Source organism: Arabidopsis lyrata, assembly GCF_000004255.2.
Source record: "Arabidopsis lyrata subsp. lyrata unplaced genomic scaffold ARALYscaffold_1, whole genome shotgun sequence".
Taxonomy (NCBI): domain Eukaryota; kingdom Viridiplantae; phylum Streptophyta; class Magnoliopsida; order Brassicales; family Brassicaceae; genus Arabidopsis; species Arabidopsis lyrata.
This window is the reverse complement of record NW_003302555.1, coordinates 8,424,058-8,441,381: the sequence shown is the minus strand read 5'-3', so window position 1 is coordinate 8,441,381 and position 17,324 is coordinate 8,424,058. Positions and strand designations below refer to the sequence as shown.

Genomic DNA, 17,324 nt, shown 5'->3' with positions numbered 1-17,324 from the left:
AAAAAGATTAGAGAAACTTAATTATATTATTTTTTCTGTTGATAGAAAAATTGATGAGAAGATTCTTTGAAAAGACAGCGAAGAGAGGCCCATTGGGAGCCAACGATCCAATCTTGAACTTTTTAACTTTCCTTTTTGGCCCTTAACATCTACTCATTTTACACTCCTTTACCTTGCGCTCATTGTTTTATCTTTTTTTTTTCTCAATCAAATCCAAACTTTGTTTTCCAATAAATAAAGGTATTTTGCAGAAAGTTAATGAGTTGGATGTTTAGTGAAAACTGAAAGAATGGTCGTGGTTGCATGTATCTATGCTATTTGTAGTGAGCTTCGAGAAAAGAAAGTAAAACTATTATCCTTGACCTTGACTACTTCTAGTTGTGATTCTTCACACATGGTTCCGTTAAAACTAAAGGATTTTGTAACTTTGTTTATTTCAACTAGAGCAACATGCAGAGAAGGTCATGTTCTTGCAAATTATAGATTAGAGTTTGACTCGAAATTTTGAAAATGAAAGAAAAGAATATTACTATATTAGGATTAGGGCTAATTCCGGTGGGTACGTATGTGTAGAGAAGAGTGAAACCAGCGGCCTTTTTGTCTCTTTCTTCGAATATACACTTATTGGGTCTGAGAGAAATTCTTCTCTCCTCAAGACTAGTAAAATTTATTTTTCTTCCTAATGTGACATTTCTTTTCTTCTATTTTTTTTTTTCATTTCTTCTATACTTTTAACCGGTTACACCCATTATTTTCCAAATGTTCTCCATCTAAATTTTTGATCTATATGTAGCCCTAATCCTAATATAACATTATAACAACAGTTTGTGTAACTCTTATATAGGACTCTTGCGTTTGTGAAACATATAATTAATATCACAACCTAAGAATGCTTTATCTATAATCTTATACGAACCCATTTTTTAATCAATTCATATATATACTGTAAACAAGATTAGGTTTGACAATTCTAGAGCCACATAGAAAGTCTCCAATATAGATGGATATAAAGCTGATAAACAGTTTTCGGAAACTCTATTTAATTTGATCATTTGTATGCATCAATCTTTTCATTTTTGGATGTAAAGAAGGAAAGGAAACGTATAAATGAAAAAAACCGCCCGGAAATGTGAAAAGTCATGATAATACAGAATTGGGTCTGCTTCACTGATTGCATGTCTTTATACCAACTTTTTAAAGGTCAGAAACCTTTCGGGGGAAAATCAAAGACTCAGGAACTGAGGAAGGTAAGATATGTCACTTTGGTTGGCAACTGAGAAAATGGTTGTCAATTGTTTTTATCTAATTATATATCTAGTATTATTCGTTACTATTAGAGTTTTTTTTGGATTTTTTGCATGTCTTGTCGATAGAAAATCATTGTCTAGACTTTTGAAGGATGGGTCTCGATCTGTCTTCGACAGTATGTGACCAGTAAAGAGTTATGAGCAATATTGTTTCTTGAATCTTGATCACTACTTAATTAGTATTTGGTTTAGCTGTTATTCATGACAATGACATATGGAAATTGAAACGTAATCAAAATTGAAATTTAGTTCGGTTGGATAGCGTTGGGAATTTTAGATATTTCTGTCACAGGGAATAAATCTCTTTACTATAGAACATTTTTAGTCAATTTGGACGACAAAAAACTAGCTAAAATTGTTTTACTAGGTTGTTACCTAATTCACGTAGATTCGATCTAACTTCTGCTCCATATGTAGTGTTTAAGTGTTATTAACTATATATACATATAGAGTGTTATGTTACCTAGTAGTCATTCACGTTAATTATGTTTTTTCTTGCTTTTTTCCTGTAGTATAGAAGACTTGAACCAAATGAAAATTGTTTCATATTCAATTACTTTTTCTTCGATCGGTTCAAGTGAGTTACCTCCACGCAGCACATTTGTGTGAATGAAAACCTTATAAAATAACTATTTGCTTTTAGTCTATAATCATTATAATTGTAGCATGTGTGATTAAATTCTGTTTTTACCTGTTGCATGAAATGTTAGTTTTTTTTTTTTTTTTTTTTTCTTTTCTTTTGTACGGTAATATGTTCTTTTCACAAGAGTTTTTAAACAAGAAGATATAAAACAAAATTGGGCAGGCGATTTCCAATTTTCTCTTCACCGGTTCTTCTAATCGGCGATTTGCTTTCCGTCGACGGCGGATTTGTCTTCCGATTCATCGGATCTTCTTGTTTCTTCGTTATGGCAGATAAGGATCTCTGGATTTCACTCCAAAACCTCAACCTTGGATTAGAGCGTAGCCCTGTAAAGCTCTCAATCGAAGCCAATCGGAAGAGGGATGCTGCTCACCGTCTCAGTCTCGTCGTTAAAGGCCTGCACTCATCGCAAAACCCAGCCGGAATCAAGATTATGATGCCGAAAATATGGAAGCTTGAAGGGAGAGTTACTAGCCGAATCAATGAGGATGGGACAGTTCAATTCTTCTTCGCGCAAGAGCATCAGATGCTCACAATTCTTGATAATGGCCCCTGGACATATAAAGATTGGTTAGTGGTGGTGGATCAATGGACGCGAAGAAACTCACCTGACTACCTCCGAATTATCCGTTTTTGGATTAAGGTCCTCAACATCCCAGATGATTCTAAGGAGGACAGGTCAATCAGGGAGATTGGAGGTGTTCTAGGTCATGTTGAGGATATTCATATCCAGCAGCCTATTGCTGATCATGCGGGTGAGGTTTGGATTAGGATACCAATTGATATTGATGTGCGTTTGATCTTTGCTCGCTATTTCAGCATTCCTGATTCTGAGGCTCCAGTACTAATTCGTTTCATCTATGATAAGCTTAGAAAATTCTGTTCAGCTTGTGGTAGCCTCACTCATCTTGCAGCAACTTGTACCTTTCAAGCCCAAGGAACTGAGCAGCTTCAGCTTCCTGCTCCACCTCAGAGGCCAAATCAGGACCCCCCTCCAAGTAATCTGAATCAGATGGAGAATATACCTCATTCTCCTATAGAAGTAGCTGATGATACTATGGGGGAGACAGTGGGTTCTAACATCAACATGGATACTTCTGATAATCAGAATTTTAATGAAGCTCAAGGAGAATTTATGGATACTCTCAATTCAGGGGACTTGCAGGATAAAATCAATGCAACTTTTGTAATTCGAGAGATTGGTTCAGTTTCAGTACCAGCCCCAGATAGAGGGACTAAGCGTAAAGGAGATGCTGTAAATGAGGAGGGTGAGGTCTCAACTACTCGAAGGAAAATTCAAGGTCAGTCTTCAGCAACACCGGCTAAAGGGGAGGTGGACACCCCGAAGCCACCACTGCCGGAATGAAGATACTACATTGGAATTGTCAGGGTTTGAGGAACCCCCTGACAATTCCATATTTAAAGGATATCAATCGGAAGCACAGGATTGATATTCTGTTCCTCGTGGAAACGAAGAATAAAGATGATTATGTATATCAATTAGGCAAAGATCTTCAGTTTACCCATCAATTTTTGGTCTCTCCAGATGGGACTCGTGGCGGTTTAGCAATTTTTTGGCGTGATACAGTGAAATGTGATTTCCTTCAGACTCCATCACTTCATTGTACTGATATGTACATAACGGAAGGATCAGCCACCTTTTTTATGACTTATATCTATGGAAACCCTGAGAGAAAACCTAGGCAGCAATTGTGGCAACAAATATAGGAACTTGTTCAAGCAGGCCTCTATCAAGGCAAGCCTAGAGTTGTAATTGGAGACTTTAACGAGATCAAGAGCAATGATGAGAAGGTTGGAGGGCAAATAGACCGGATTGGCAGCTTGTTAACTTTCAAAGAATGTTAAACATCTCTGGACTTCATGAAATCAGAACATTTGGAGGTTCTTTTACTTGGATTGGTAACAGGTCATGTGGCACAATTAAATCTAAGCTGGATAGAGCAGTAGCTACTGTAGACTGGCACGAACTATACCCAAAAGCTTTTGTCCAGCTGCTTAATTGGTGTGGTTCTGATCACAGACCTTTGCTTTTACAAACAGAAGATCGGAAATGGAAAGGTAAAAAACTCTTTAGATATGATAACAGATGGAGATATAACCCGGAGGTGCATCAAGTTGTCCAGAACATTTGGCAAAACAAGTGTAATCACCTTTCACCTCAGGAATTCAATGAAGCTCTAAGGAGATGCAGAAGCGGGCTGACACAATGGAAGGCAGAGAATAATCATAATTCCCAAAAGAAAATCCAGCAACTTCAACAGGCGTTGCAACAGGCTTACGATTCTCCTCTTCTGGATAACAATTACATTGCTGAGCTCAAGTTAAAACTCCAACATGAATATCAGCTTGAAGAAGAGTATTGGCGTACGAAAAGTCATATTCAATGGCTGCAGCTGGGGGATAAGAATACGCGCTACTTCCATGAAAGAACAAAGCAGCGGAGATCACATAATCGAATAACTTCTATTGAAGATGGTAGTGGCAATATCATAATCGATGAGAAGGAGATTCAGGAGATTATTTGCAATTATTTTGAACAATTATATTCCTCAGCAGGCGTGCATCATCTTGACTCTGTACTTCAACATATACAGCCTAGAGTCACGCCAGAGATTAATAGTAGACTGACGGAGCCTGTAACAGATGAGGAGATATTCCAAGCTTTATCGCATATGAATGTTGACAAAACGCCAGGTCCTGATGGATTCAATGTGGGCTTTTATCGATATCATTAGGATGCCATCAAATCATGTGTGATTAATTTCATTAAAGCTTTCTTTCAAACTGGCTATTTAGATCCTAATATTAATCACACTTACATCTGCCTAGTACCAAAAGTTGAGTCCCCAACCCAGGTCAAAGATTTTCGACCAATTAGCTTATGCAATGTAGCATATAAGCTAATATCTAAGATCTTGGCAGATAGACTGAAGCCATGGTTACATTCTATAATCTCAGAATGTCAATCTGCCTTCATTCCAGGGCGTTTAATAACTGACAATGTTATCATAGCTCATGAGCTTCTGCATTCTCTTACTACTAAAAAGATGAAAACTCCATTTATGGCTTTAAAATTGGATATTGCAAAAGCTTTTGATAAAGTTGAATGGAATTTCTTGACAGCTTTATTAAGGCATTTTGGTTTTGCAGAGCAATGGTGTCAGTGGGTAATGAGATGTGTCTCCTCCGTGACGTATTCTGTTCTAGTTAATGGTTCTCCTACAAAAAAGATTCACCCCCAGAGAGGCTTAAGGAAAGGTGATCCAATTTCGCCTTACTTATATCTTCTTTGTACAGAGGGACTCTCTTCTCTCCTTAACTATGCCATGGACACCAAGTCTATTCAAGGCTTTAAAGCTAGCAGGGGCGGTCCTCCAATTTCTCATATGTTCTTTGCTGATGATTCCCTTATTTTTTGTCAAGCTGCAGAGCATCAGTGTCAACATCTACTCCAAATTCTTCAAAGTTATGCTGCAGGCTCGGGTCAACATGTCAATTTTCAAAAATCTGCAATAGTGTTTGGTAAGACTGTCCCCCCTGAGGTTCAACAGAGTATCATAAACTTAACAGGAATAAAAAAAGTTGGAGGTTTTGGGCGTTATTTGGGGCTGCCTGAGGCAGTAGGCAGAAATAAGTACAATGCTTTCTCCTATATCATTCAAAGAGTGAAAAATAAGCTAGAAAGTTGGTACTCGAAATTCTTATCTCAGGCAGGGAAAGAAGTACTTATTAAATCAGTGGCTACTGCTCTTCCTACCTATAGTATGTCTTGTTTTTTGCTACCTAAGAAACTTGTTAATCAACTTTCAGCTCTAATTCGGCGATATTGGTGGTCAAGCTCAAAGGACAAGAGTAAAATCCCTTGGGTTAGCTGGAATCAAATGACTAAATTAAAGCAACATGGAGGTATGGGGTTCAGGGATCTATTTAAATTCAACATTGCATTGCTTGCTAAGCAAAGTTGGCGCATACTGAAGGAGCCGCATTCTTTATTAAGCAGAGTAATTAAAGCTAAATATTACTCTAAGTCTAATCTTATGAATGCAAAAATAGGCCATCGACCGAGCCATGCTTGGAGAAGTATCTATCAGGGTACTCAGCTTATTAAGCAAGGTCTTCGATGGAGAATTGGTGATGGTGCTACTGTAGAAATATGGTCTGACCAATGGCTAGACACTCCTCCTAGACCTGCTCGGCCTGCCAGCAATGCATCAGGAGGGTAACTTCGTGCTTCAGATCTAATGCTGGCCAAATCAAACACCTGGGATGATAGGAAACTACATCAGTTAATTCACCCAGAAGATATTCATTTGATTAAGAAGATTCGTCCAAATCTGGTTCAATCCCCTGACACTCCCACCTGGATCTACACAAAGGATGGTCACTACTCAGTTAAATCAGGTTACCATCAACTCACTAAACCCTCCTCTGTAAATTCCAATGCTCCTTTACGCATAAATCAACTTTGTAAATCCATATGGGCCCTTAATGTCCCACCATAAATTAAACATTTCTGGTGGCGACTTCTTCATAATGCCCTTCCAGTTGCAGAGACTTTGGCTCACAGGCATTTACGGGTCTCACAAGAATGCTTATTCTGCGGCGAAGCAAGAGAGTCTGTTTCTCATATCTTTTTCCAATGTCGTGTGGCAAAAGAAATTTGGGAGTTATCGCCGGTTCACATTGTTGCAGGTCAGTTCACTAATGATCATTCTCTATTAGACCATGTCCAAACCCTTTTATCTAATGCCAAGCATCAAGCCAATACCAGTCATCTCTTCTCTTTTATTGGATGGCGCATATGGAAGGCCAGAAATGACATGCTTTACAATAATAGGAGAGTGGCAATCCCGCATATTATACATCAAGCTATTGTTGATCTTCGTCTGTGGACAGAATCCCAACAAAACATTGCCCCTCTTAGGCTGCAGTCTATGCAAGTTAATAAGTCAGCGCCGAAAACATTTCAAGAGGTGCTTTCTCATGTCCCTTCTCTTTGATGTTGTACAGATGCCTCTTGGATAAATCAAGATAGTAAAATTGGTGTTGGGTGGATGCTACATGACTCGCTTGGCCGATATATACTCCAAGGAAGTGCATCTTTAGAACCAACTCAATCAGTCCTTGAAGCAGAAGCTCTTGCGCTTAGAGAAGCTTTGATTCATCTGAAGCGGCTCAACTACCAGAATGTCACATTTTGTGGAGACTCTTACTCTTTATATGGATATCTGGAAGGCAATATGCATAAGAAGCTTCAGATCAGGGGACCAAGCGAAATTCAAGCTTATCTGCAGGATATTTCAAAGTTGGCCCATGTTTCTTACCAATTCCGTTTCATTAATAGAGCAGCTAATGTTTTAGCTGATACCTTAGCCAGAGAAGCACGTATTAATGATTCTCCATATGTTATCTCATGGGTTCTATAGTTGTAAGGCATAAATTGTAGTCTATGGCTGTGTAAACTCTATTTTCTTTAATGAAATTTAAGGTTGACAAAAAAAAAAAAAAAAAAAACAAAAACAAAATTGGGCTAGGCTTTATATAGGCACACCAAAGAAGTGTCTACTATTTGCTTTTAGTCTATAATCATTATAATTGTAGCATGTGTGATTAAATTCTGCTTTTACCTGTTGCATGAAATGTTAGTTTTTTTTTTTTTTTTTTCTTTTCTTTTGTACTGTAATATGTTCTTTTCACAAGAGTTTTTAAACAAGAAGATATAAAACAAAATTGGGCTAGGCTTTATATAGGCACACCAAAGAAGTGTCTACTACTGGAATAGCTATGGGTAATTCGGTAAAGGTCTACTATAGAGGATTATTGAGAATCACTTGGTGGGCTGGGCTTTCACCATCCAAAATTTGAGACCCAACTAGTCAGTCACCTGCGGCTGAAAATAACCGGTACGTTTCGCCGTTTCTGATGGAGACAAGAAGTTGTCACGTGATTCAGTTACAAAAACAAAACCGTTGGTTAATCACGTGATAACCGATTAATATGGTTTTTGGTTAGGTTGAAACGGTGTTTGGTGAAGGACAGCGACACAACACAAACGTGCACTTCAAAAGTGTGTGCAGTCTACAGTACAGTACATACCTCTCCATACCTTCTCATCATTCTCTCTAGCTCATTTTCTCTTTTTCACGCACTTATTTGTATGATTTGTATGTTATTCTTATCATTACATAGAAATAAAAGATAAATCATAGAGGACCCATTTGAACTATCTTCCTCCATGTTACTTTTTTTTTGTTTACAGTATAAAAGATCGTAAGGAAAAAAATTGATAGAACGAGAGGGTAGCATGAATGGATGTAAAAGGCACAATCTACTGCAGAATAGTGCCAATTCATACAAAACAAAACAAGATTTATATATATGATGAATTTGTGGGTCTTTTCTCTTCATAATTTGTTCTCAGCAAAGTTTGAAGGTACATATATGGTTCATTCTGAGAATTGGACCACCTAAGTTGCCTTTGCAATATTTGGTGTGCAAGAAGATGAATCTGTATAACAAAACATGGAAATAAAAAGAAAAATAAATCCACAAATCAAAGATACTATCTTTTTTTTTTTATGCAAAAATTAAAGATACTATATATTTTTCTTTAATCAGGTAAAGTTGTTCGTTGTCCAAATTGGTTGATATTTTTATTTTATAAACAATTTTTTCCTAAATAAATTGTTGAATTATAAACGACACTAGGAAGGATGGTTCGGACATGGAGACATGGACTATGAGTGGTTGTAGTGGAACGTACATTTAGTGTATGTATAGCCTTTGTTTCGGTTTCAATAACTAAAAATGTGCAATACAATTAACTTCTCATCTCTGTTTCTCTTTGTTCTTTGTCTTATGAGGAATTGCAACGTATGAGCGGACGAGGTCACACGCACATGTCCGGTATTAATTTTTCTGATTCCCCGCATATATTTTTTCTTAATTTGGTTATTTATTTACTTTGTGAAATTTTACTTAGACTGTAAAAAAAGTTCGCCTGAAAATAAATTTTTACATTTCTATGTACTAGTAAGAGCTGGATTCATGTTTAAGATAATGTTTCTATAGATAAAAGAAAAAGTCCGAAATCCCATCGTTAACAAACAAGAAAAGTTATACGATCAACCGAATATGTTTTTATTATACGTATAGTGCTTGGAGGCTTGAACCGATGATGCTAATGCTGTAATGCAACTGGTTCGAACCAGTCACATAGTAATGTCGGTTTTGATATAATCATGGTTTAATTAGGTTAAACATCTGTCATTAATCAAATTTTGAATAGCAATTAATTGATTAATTACTACTATATATAAATGCATTTAACCACCATGATTATAACATGAGAAAAAGACAAGAATTTAATCTTTGTTTTTTTTTTCAGTAAGAAGAATTAAATCCTTCTCCCTCTATCTCTCTGATCACTCAGTATTTTTCAAAGACAGGATTTGATTAAAGGTAAATTGAATATGTAATGATCATTATAGCTAAAAACTAATAATCAAAATAGAACGTTGAATTTAGGCGGCCTGCCACATCCAAAAAAAGACTTCGCTTCTTTAACTTTTGTATTGTTGATAAAATATTTTACTTGTACACCATATTTCCTTTAATACCCCAAAGTAATTAAATTCATTATGAGAATTATTCTATTGATATGTTTCCCAATAATCATATAAAAATCGAATAAATGGCCATGAACATGCCAATGAATTTGAAATATTCTTCGTTCTTCTTTTGGTTTTGAGTTTTGAAAACAAGAAAAATCCATAAAAATGATTAAGACATAATAGTATTATCTAATAAAGGAGAGACAAATATTAGTAGTTGAGTAATTAATTACAAGAGGGGTTTAGTTAGAAACATAATGACAAGAGAATGGCCCAACTCCATCACTTCTGCCTTCTAGTTTATAATCACAGGCCCTATTCCTCTACTTTTAATTTCGTCATCTACCAAATACTGAGTATTTTTTAAGTAGAAATTTATTAAAAAGTAGTTTGAGATGAAATAAATCGAAACTAATAATAGAACATGTATAAGATAATGGTATCGGGAATGTAAATGTGTCACGAATTTTAGAAGAATAATACTCTATTTACATAAAACTCTTTTCTGCGTGTCCACTGTAACTTTGTGAGCATGCTTGTAAAAAAATATTGAAAGCACAAAAAAAAAAAAAAAACAGTTCCTCACGATGATAATGATTGCCAACAGAGGAAGCAAAAGATCAAAATGAAAGTTGGATCATGTGACTTTTACAGAACAGAATCCTAAGGAATGTGATATAATAAATAAAACTAAAGTTAAAATAATATTTGATGATGATGTTGGTATAATAATAAAAAGATAATGCGTATTTTTTTTCTTTTCAAGTAGACCTTTTTTCCTACAAAAAAGAAGTGGAGTAAAGCTGTCTTGTGTGCTGGTGTTCTTTGGGGACCCAATTCGTTGAAATATTAAATAAAACAAATTCTTTAACAGAAAAAAAAAAAAAAAAATTTCTCCAAATGTCTATTGATTGTTAAAATTTTAAAATCTATTTTATTGCCCATGAAAATTGTAACGTACGAACAAAGCAAAGGCTGGAAATAAAAACTGGCCTATTTCGAGGTGGAAAATCATTCTCTTGTAATCATCGCTCGTTCCACCACCGCAAGATCTTCACTCTTTATATTTGCTTAGTGTCTTGTGTTACTAATTAGAGTATAGTTATTAGCTAACCTTTTAAAATTAGATTCTGTTAATCACTTAATCCTAACAAACATTCTTTTCCTGCCTCATACTATTCTTTTTGTTTTATGAAATTTAGGTTTGTTTTTACACAATTGAGAATCTTTAGGTGTAAACGTTTTTTCGATGGTAACTTACAGGAAACATGATATTTCTACCACATTCACAATACATACATTTAAATATATATATATATATATATATATATATATATTCAAAAATAAAAGTTTTAAAAATATTAGGAAGAGTTAAAAATTATTACGAATGAATGAATTTAATTGCCATTATTCTAGAATCGAAAGAGAAAGATTAAGAAGACAAAGTTTAAGAATTACTCTCTTATTAAGCTTTAGAAAACTAACTCAAAAACTAAAGCACACAATATCTCTCAATCTCAAATCTCTCACAACTCATGGGGTTACCACACCTTGGTACCTCTATTTATATAAAACTCTCAAGACCTAATCCTAACTCAATTAGGACTTACAACTTCTAGAATATTCTAGATAACTCCTAGAATATTTAAGCTAATCTTCCTTTTATTAAGTAACTTATTGCTCAAGTTACTTAACCTTCAAGCTTACTCCAACATTCTCCCCTTTAAGCTTGAAGTTTTCTCTTGGCACACCTTGAACTCCAATGAGCTTTCTCATCTCTCCAAACTTGACTCTTCCAAGCGCCTTAGTCAATATGTCCGCTTTCTGTTCTTCGCCAGGAACATGTTCAACTTCAATTTGACCATTCTCAACGCACTCGCGTATAAAATGATACTTCCGGTGGATATGCTTACTTCTACCATGAAACACCGGGTTTTTAGTGAGTGCAATTGCTGACTTGTTATCAACTCGTATGGTTACTCTTTCACATGCCGCTCCAATGACTTCAGCAAGCAACTCTTGGAGCCAAATGGCTTGCTTGGCTGCCTCCGTAGCCGCCATAAACTCAGCCTCACATGAAGAGAGTGCAACTACTTGTTGCTTTTGGGAACACCATGTAATTGGACACTCATTAAGGTAGAAGACATGGCCTGCGGTACTCTTACCATCATCAACGTCTACACTATGGCTACTATCACTATAGACTACCAGTCCTGTTCCCGCTTCATTCTTAAAGTAGAGACCGTGAGAGAGAGTTCCTTGAAGATACCTTAAAATTTGTTTTAGCGCAGCCCCATGTGACTCTTTTGGTTCTTCTAGATATCTACTCAAAATCCCAACACAATAAGAAAGATCTGGTCTAGTGTGGAGTAAATATCTAAGGCAACCAACAACTCTTCTATAATCTTGTCCATTGACAATCTTCTCATCTTGTGCCTTAGAGAGTTCCAAACCGGCGGTCATAGGTATGTGTACTGCCTTGCATTCACTCATCCCGGCTTCTTCAAGTATCTTCTTTGCATATCTCTCCTTAGAGAGTTCCAAACCGGCGGTCATAGATATGTGTACTGCCTTGCATTCACTCATCCATGCTTCTTCAAGTATCATCTTTGCATATCTCTCCTGTTTTAAAACGATTCCATCCTCTCCGTGAATAACCTCAATCCCAAGGTAGTAAGTAAGCTTGCCTAAATCACTCATCTCGAATTTTCCCGCCATTCTTTTCTTAAAGTCAACTATAATCTCCAAGGTAGACCCGGTAACAAGTAAATCATCAACGTATACTGCAACAATTAGAAGACTATCTCCTTCTTGTTTCCTGTATAGTGAAGGTTCTCTATTGATCACCATCAAAAGTTGCTCTCCTTCGATCTCTGCTAATAACACATAGTCATTCAAATACTTTGGCTTTGTTATTTCTCTTCCGGATCTCCTTAGAACAGGCACGGGCTGTGGTGTTTGTTCTTGGCCAATTCCCACAGTTTCATCAAAATCCTCATCTTCTTCCTCATCGACATTGTTACTATCTCCTCTGTTTTCCTCTGTTTCCTCTCTCTCAACAATGGTATCAATATCTCTGATTCCATGATTTCCAAATTCTCCCAAGCTAAGAGTAAACATTCCCGATTCATTCTGTATTTCTAAGTCTGAGTTGTTCCATTTCCAGCATTTGTTCTCATCAAACACAACGTCCCTGCTCACTATGATTCTTCGGTTTGTTGGGTCTAGAAGTCGATAAGCTTTGGAGCCCGGTTCTGTTCCAAGATGCACAAGCATTCTTGACCTATCATCCAACTTTTTCAGATTTGGTGCTTTAACTTCTGCATAACAAACACATCCAAACACTCTCAAGTGTTCTACATTCGGCTTTTTGTTCTTGAAAGCTTCATACGGTGTTTGATTTGCTAAGGTCCTTGTTCCCACTCTGTTAATAAGATAGGTTGCATGACGTACTGCCTCACCCCACAGATAATTAGGCATCCTCATATGCTTCAATATGCTTCTAGTCATCTCTAACAACGTCCTATTCCGCCTTTCAACTACACCGTTTTGCTGAGGTGTATAGGGCGCGGTTAGGTGTCTGTTTATGCCTTCTTTTTCACAAAAAGTTTGAAATTCTTTCGACACGAACTCTCCACCTATATCTGTTCTGAAAGTCTTAATGGTTTTTCCGGTTTCTTGTTCTACCAAAGCCTTAAAGACTTTGAATTTCTCAAACACTTCTCTCTTCTCTTTCAACAAGATTGACCACATGTAACGTGAATAATCATCAATTAACATGAAGGTGTACCTCTCTTTCACAGCAGTGGAAGGTGAGATTGGTCCGCAAAGATCCCCATGAACAAGCTCTAATGGTTGTAATGCACGAAACGGAGTGGCTTTAGGGAACACTTTCCTTGCTTGTTTTCCAAGTAAGCATGAAGAACAATTTTCCTTATCCTTTGGTGCACTAGAGATCCCAATCACTAGCTCTTTTGTGACCATTGTCTTTGTGTTCTCAAAATTAACGTGTCCTAGTTGTGCGTGCCACTTAGATGAATCGCTTGTTACTTCAAGTTGTAAACACTTCGTAGTTTCAACTTCCAAATCAACCTTGTAGAGCCGGTTCCTTGATTGCACCACCTTTACCAATAAGTTTCCATCACTGTCTTGTAGAGTAAGGTAGTCTTCCTTCATTCTAATATCACATCCCGACTCCGTAGCTTGCCCTAAGCTTATAATGTTACTCTTAAGATCCGGTATGTAATAAACATCGGCCAAGATTCTTTTCTCTCCTCCTTTGCTTACAAACAAGATTGAACCTTTTCCTTTAATGTCAATACATGAGTCATCGCCAAACCGCACTTTTCCCGTAACCAACTCGTTTAGCTTGCAAAACCATTCCCGATTTCCTGTCATGTGATTACTGGCGCCATTATCCAAGTACCAAGCTTTGTCCGAGCATCCCTCAAGTTCTTTAGGCCTCACATTCTTCTCATTAAGAAAGACCACTTCATGCATCATAAGAGACTCAGCTTCATGTGTGTCATCTTCTTCTTCTTTCTCTTGAAGCTGGACTAACTTAAGCAAACCATCTGGGCAGTTTGAGGCATAGTGGCCTACTTTGTCACACCGATAATATGTCACCTTCGACTTATCTCTCTGTTGGTAACCAAATTCTCTTTGTCGATAGCCAAAACATCCCCGTCCTCTTCCAAACCGGCCACGGCCTCTTCCTCTGTTTCCTTTGTATGATCCATAATGAGGTTGCGAGTCAGCATTGGCGTACATAAGCTTGCCTTGGTCCTCTTGTGAGTCTTCCTCATAGGTTTTCATTCTTCCCACAAAGGTCGTTTTGTTAAGATCTAAGATTTGTTCAAGGGCAGCGATTATGTGTATATATTTCTTGTGGGGCAAGCTCTTGAGAAACTTCTTCACAATCTTTGGCTCTTCAATGCTTACTCCCAATGATGCTGACTTGGTGGCTATTTCCGAGAGTTTGCCAGCAAAATCATCAATCATATCGGTTTCCTTCATCTTTATCCTATCAAGCTCAGCCATAAGAGTTTGCAGTCTCGCTTCTCTTACCCGTTCTGCACCAAGATTCCTTGCCTTAATCGCATCCCAAACAGCCTTCGAGGTTTCATGGTCACCAACTTGTAGGATCAAAGCTTCTGGTATAGATTGAAACAACAGTGCTCGAGCTATATCGTTTTTCTCAACATCACTCGAGTCGGGATCTATTCTTTCCCAAACCTTGTTCACACGCAGTGCTACTTTCATTCTCATGGCCCAAACAGTGTAGTTCGCCGTGTTTAACATTGGACACTGTATGGCCGACGCTCCTCCTCCTTCCTTTGGTTTACCGGTGGTTGCGATAATCTCACTCATGGTTCGTATGATCTTCATAGTGTATCCGGATATCAAACCCTAAAGCTCTGATACCAAATCTAGAATCGAAAGAGAAAGATTAAGAAGACAAAGTTTAAGAATTACTCTCTTATTAAGCTTTAGAAAACTAACTCAAAAACTAAAGCACACAATATCTCTCAATCTCAAATCTCTCACAACTCATGGGGTTACCACACCTTGGTACCTCTATTTATATAAAACTCTCAAGACCTAATCCTAACTCAATTAGGACTTACAACTTCTAGAATATTCTAGATAACTCCTAGAATATTTAAGCTAATCTTCCTTTTATTAAGTAACTTATTGCTCAAGTTACTTAACCTTCAAGCTTACTCCAACAATTATGCGGGATAAACGGCTAGTTTTAATTTACTTTTATACATGCTTACGTAATTACGTGGATTATATTTGCATTGTGTTATTTTTTTCAGTATGTTATTCAACTAAATTTCTAAAAATGTAATCAAAATTAGTTTATTCGGAAACTTTGTAATTAAAATGTTTTACCAATTGCATAAAGTATTCAATTTGTTATGCATTTAAAGTTGTGAATTAACTCAACGTGCAGGAAAATTTCACATGGTACACACTGTAAATATATCTACGTGGCTCACATGTGCATTGCACTTCCAACGAGCGAACACTTAATTGAAATTCTCCTTTCCGTGTCCCTTTTTATATGCGTTTTTTTTTTGGAATTTCGTTCACATGAATATTTTCACATTTTTTAGCTGATACATTAATATATATCAGACAGAAAATAATTTGGACATAATAATTCATGCAATATAAAACATAGTAATTAATGTTATCCAAACGGACATGTATAAAGTTCGATGATAGTTTTGTTTAAAATAAAAATGGAATTTATTATGAAAAGTATTTGTGGATTGTTATTACATTATATATAAATCAAATAGATACTTCTATTGTTTAAGTTATATAGAATATGTATGTTGTGAATTGTGAGTAGTTGATGAACCTCTGTCATGGTATTAGGTTTTAGCTGGTAAAAGGAAAATTAATTTGTATTTTATTGCAGTTGGTAACAGTTAAGAGTATTAGGTCAGTATCTACGTTTAATCGGTTATATTTTTAATAGTACATAGAATTAAACAATCACCAACAAAACAAAATATAAATAGCAAAGTCCAGCTTTTAGTGATATTTGTAATAAATATTCCATCCGTTTCAAAATATAAAACGTTTTGGAGAAATTTTTTTGTTTCACAATATAAGTCGTTTTCAAATTTCTATACAAATTATATATTATTTTAATATTTTATGATTATTTATATTATGTAATCTCTTTTATGATTGGCTGAACTTTTAAAAAACTAAATATATTTTTTTAAGCGACGTGCTTTTAGTTAAAATGTCTTATAATATTTAAAATAGGGGGAGTATAACATTTAAATTATTGCGTGATTATGTGTTATTTATTGCTACTAATTTCGGTTGGATATGATAAGTCGTCTAGTCACCGTGCTCAATTAAGTAAATGGAACCCTTAGGTACGAGAGAATAAATAGGAAGATTATTTTAAGTTTAGTAGCCGAACGGCGAAACTGATTGACATTATTCTACTTATGAAGACATAAAGTAATAAATTAAATGTAAAATTTATAGTATATTTTCTATAATTATGTACCAAAATTTTAATTTGGATCGATGTACGTCGGTAATTATTATTTAAAATCTTAATTAAGTGTGTTTAGGTTAATGGTCAACATCTGCAAGTTTGAATGAGTCAGTATTAATCTCTTTTTAGTCATATTTATTTATCTTAAACTCTTACACAAAATGTTCAGCGAAAAACAAATAAGTAAGATAAACCATGTACCATCGTTTTGGATTAAATAGCAAAGTCCAGCTTTTAGTGGCAGTTGTAATAAAAAAAAGTTGATGATTAGTACTCCATCCGTTTCACTTTAGTTGTCGTTTAAGGTTTTCTCACACAAATTAAGAAAAGTATTAAATTTTCTGTTTAACCCTTTATTAATATATTTTATAAAAAAATTCATTGGCCGAAACATTAAAACAGAAGGTATAAAACTGGAATTTTTACCAAACATTTACATCGAAAACCTAAAACGACAACTATTATGAAACAAAATTTTAACGCTAAAATGACAAGTAAAACGAAACGGATGGAGTAGTAGATTAAATTATTTATTACTATGAATATCGGTTTGATGGGTCGTCCTCGTGTCACCGTACCAAATCAAGTTAATGGAGCTCTTGATTACGAGAGAATAAATAAGGATATTAGTTCTAAGATATAAAAATTAATCCAAAATGTATAGAATATTAATGATAAACATGCACCAAACTTAATTTGGATCGATG

General features: G+C 35.8%; 1 protein-coding gene across 9 annotated transcripts; it reads left to right on the top strand.

Moving 5' to 3' along the window:
• The first annotated feature begins 2,134 nt into the window (after positions 1 to 2,134).
• LOC110224809 lies at positions 2,135 to 7,441 on the top strand. 9 transcript variants are annotated; one of them, XM_021012085.1, is made up of 3 exons: positions 2,135 to 5,229; positions 5,401 to 6,663; positions 6,982 to 7,343. In XM_021012085.1, the coding sequence occupies exon 1, from the start codon at positions 2,216 to 2,218 to the stop codon at positions 3,314 to 3,316; it is 1,101 nt and encodes a 366-aa protein (XP_020867744.1). In that variant the 5' UTR covers positions 2,135 to 2,215; the 3' UTR covers positions 3,317 to 5,229; positions 5,401 to 6,663; positions 6,982 to 7,343. The 9 variants fall into 9 exon arrangements, with proteins under 9 accessions (XP_020867744.1, XP_020867745.1, XP_020867746.1 ...); XM_021012086.1 differs by having other exon boundaries at positions 2,135 to 5,493; positions 5,782 to 6,663; XM_021012087.1 differs by having other exon boundaries at positions 2,135 to 5,877; positions 6,025 to 6,663.
• The last annotated feature ends 9,883 nt before the right edge of the window (positions 7,442 to 17,324 follow it).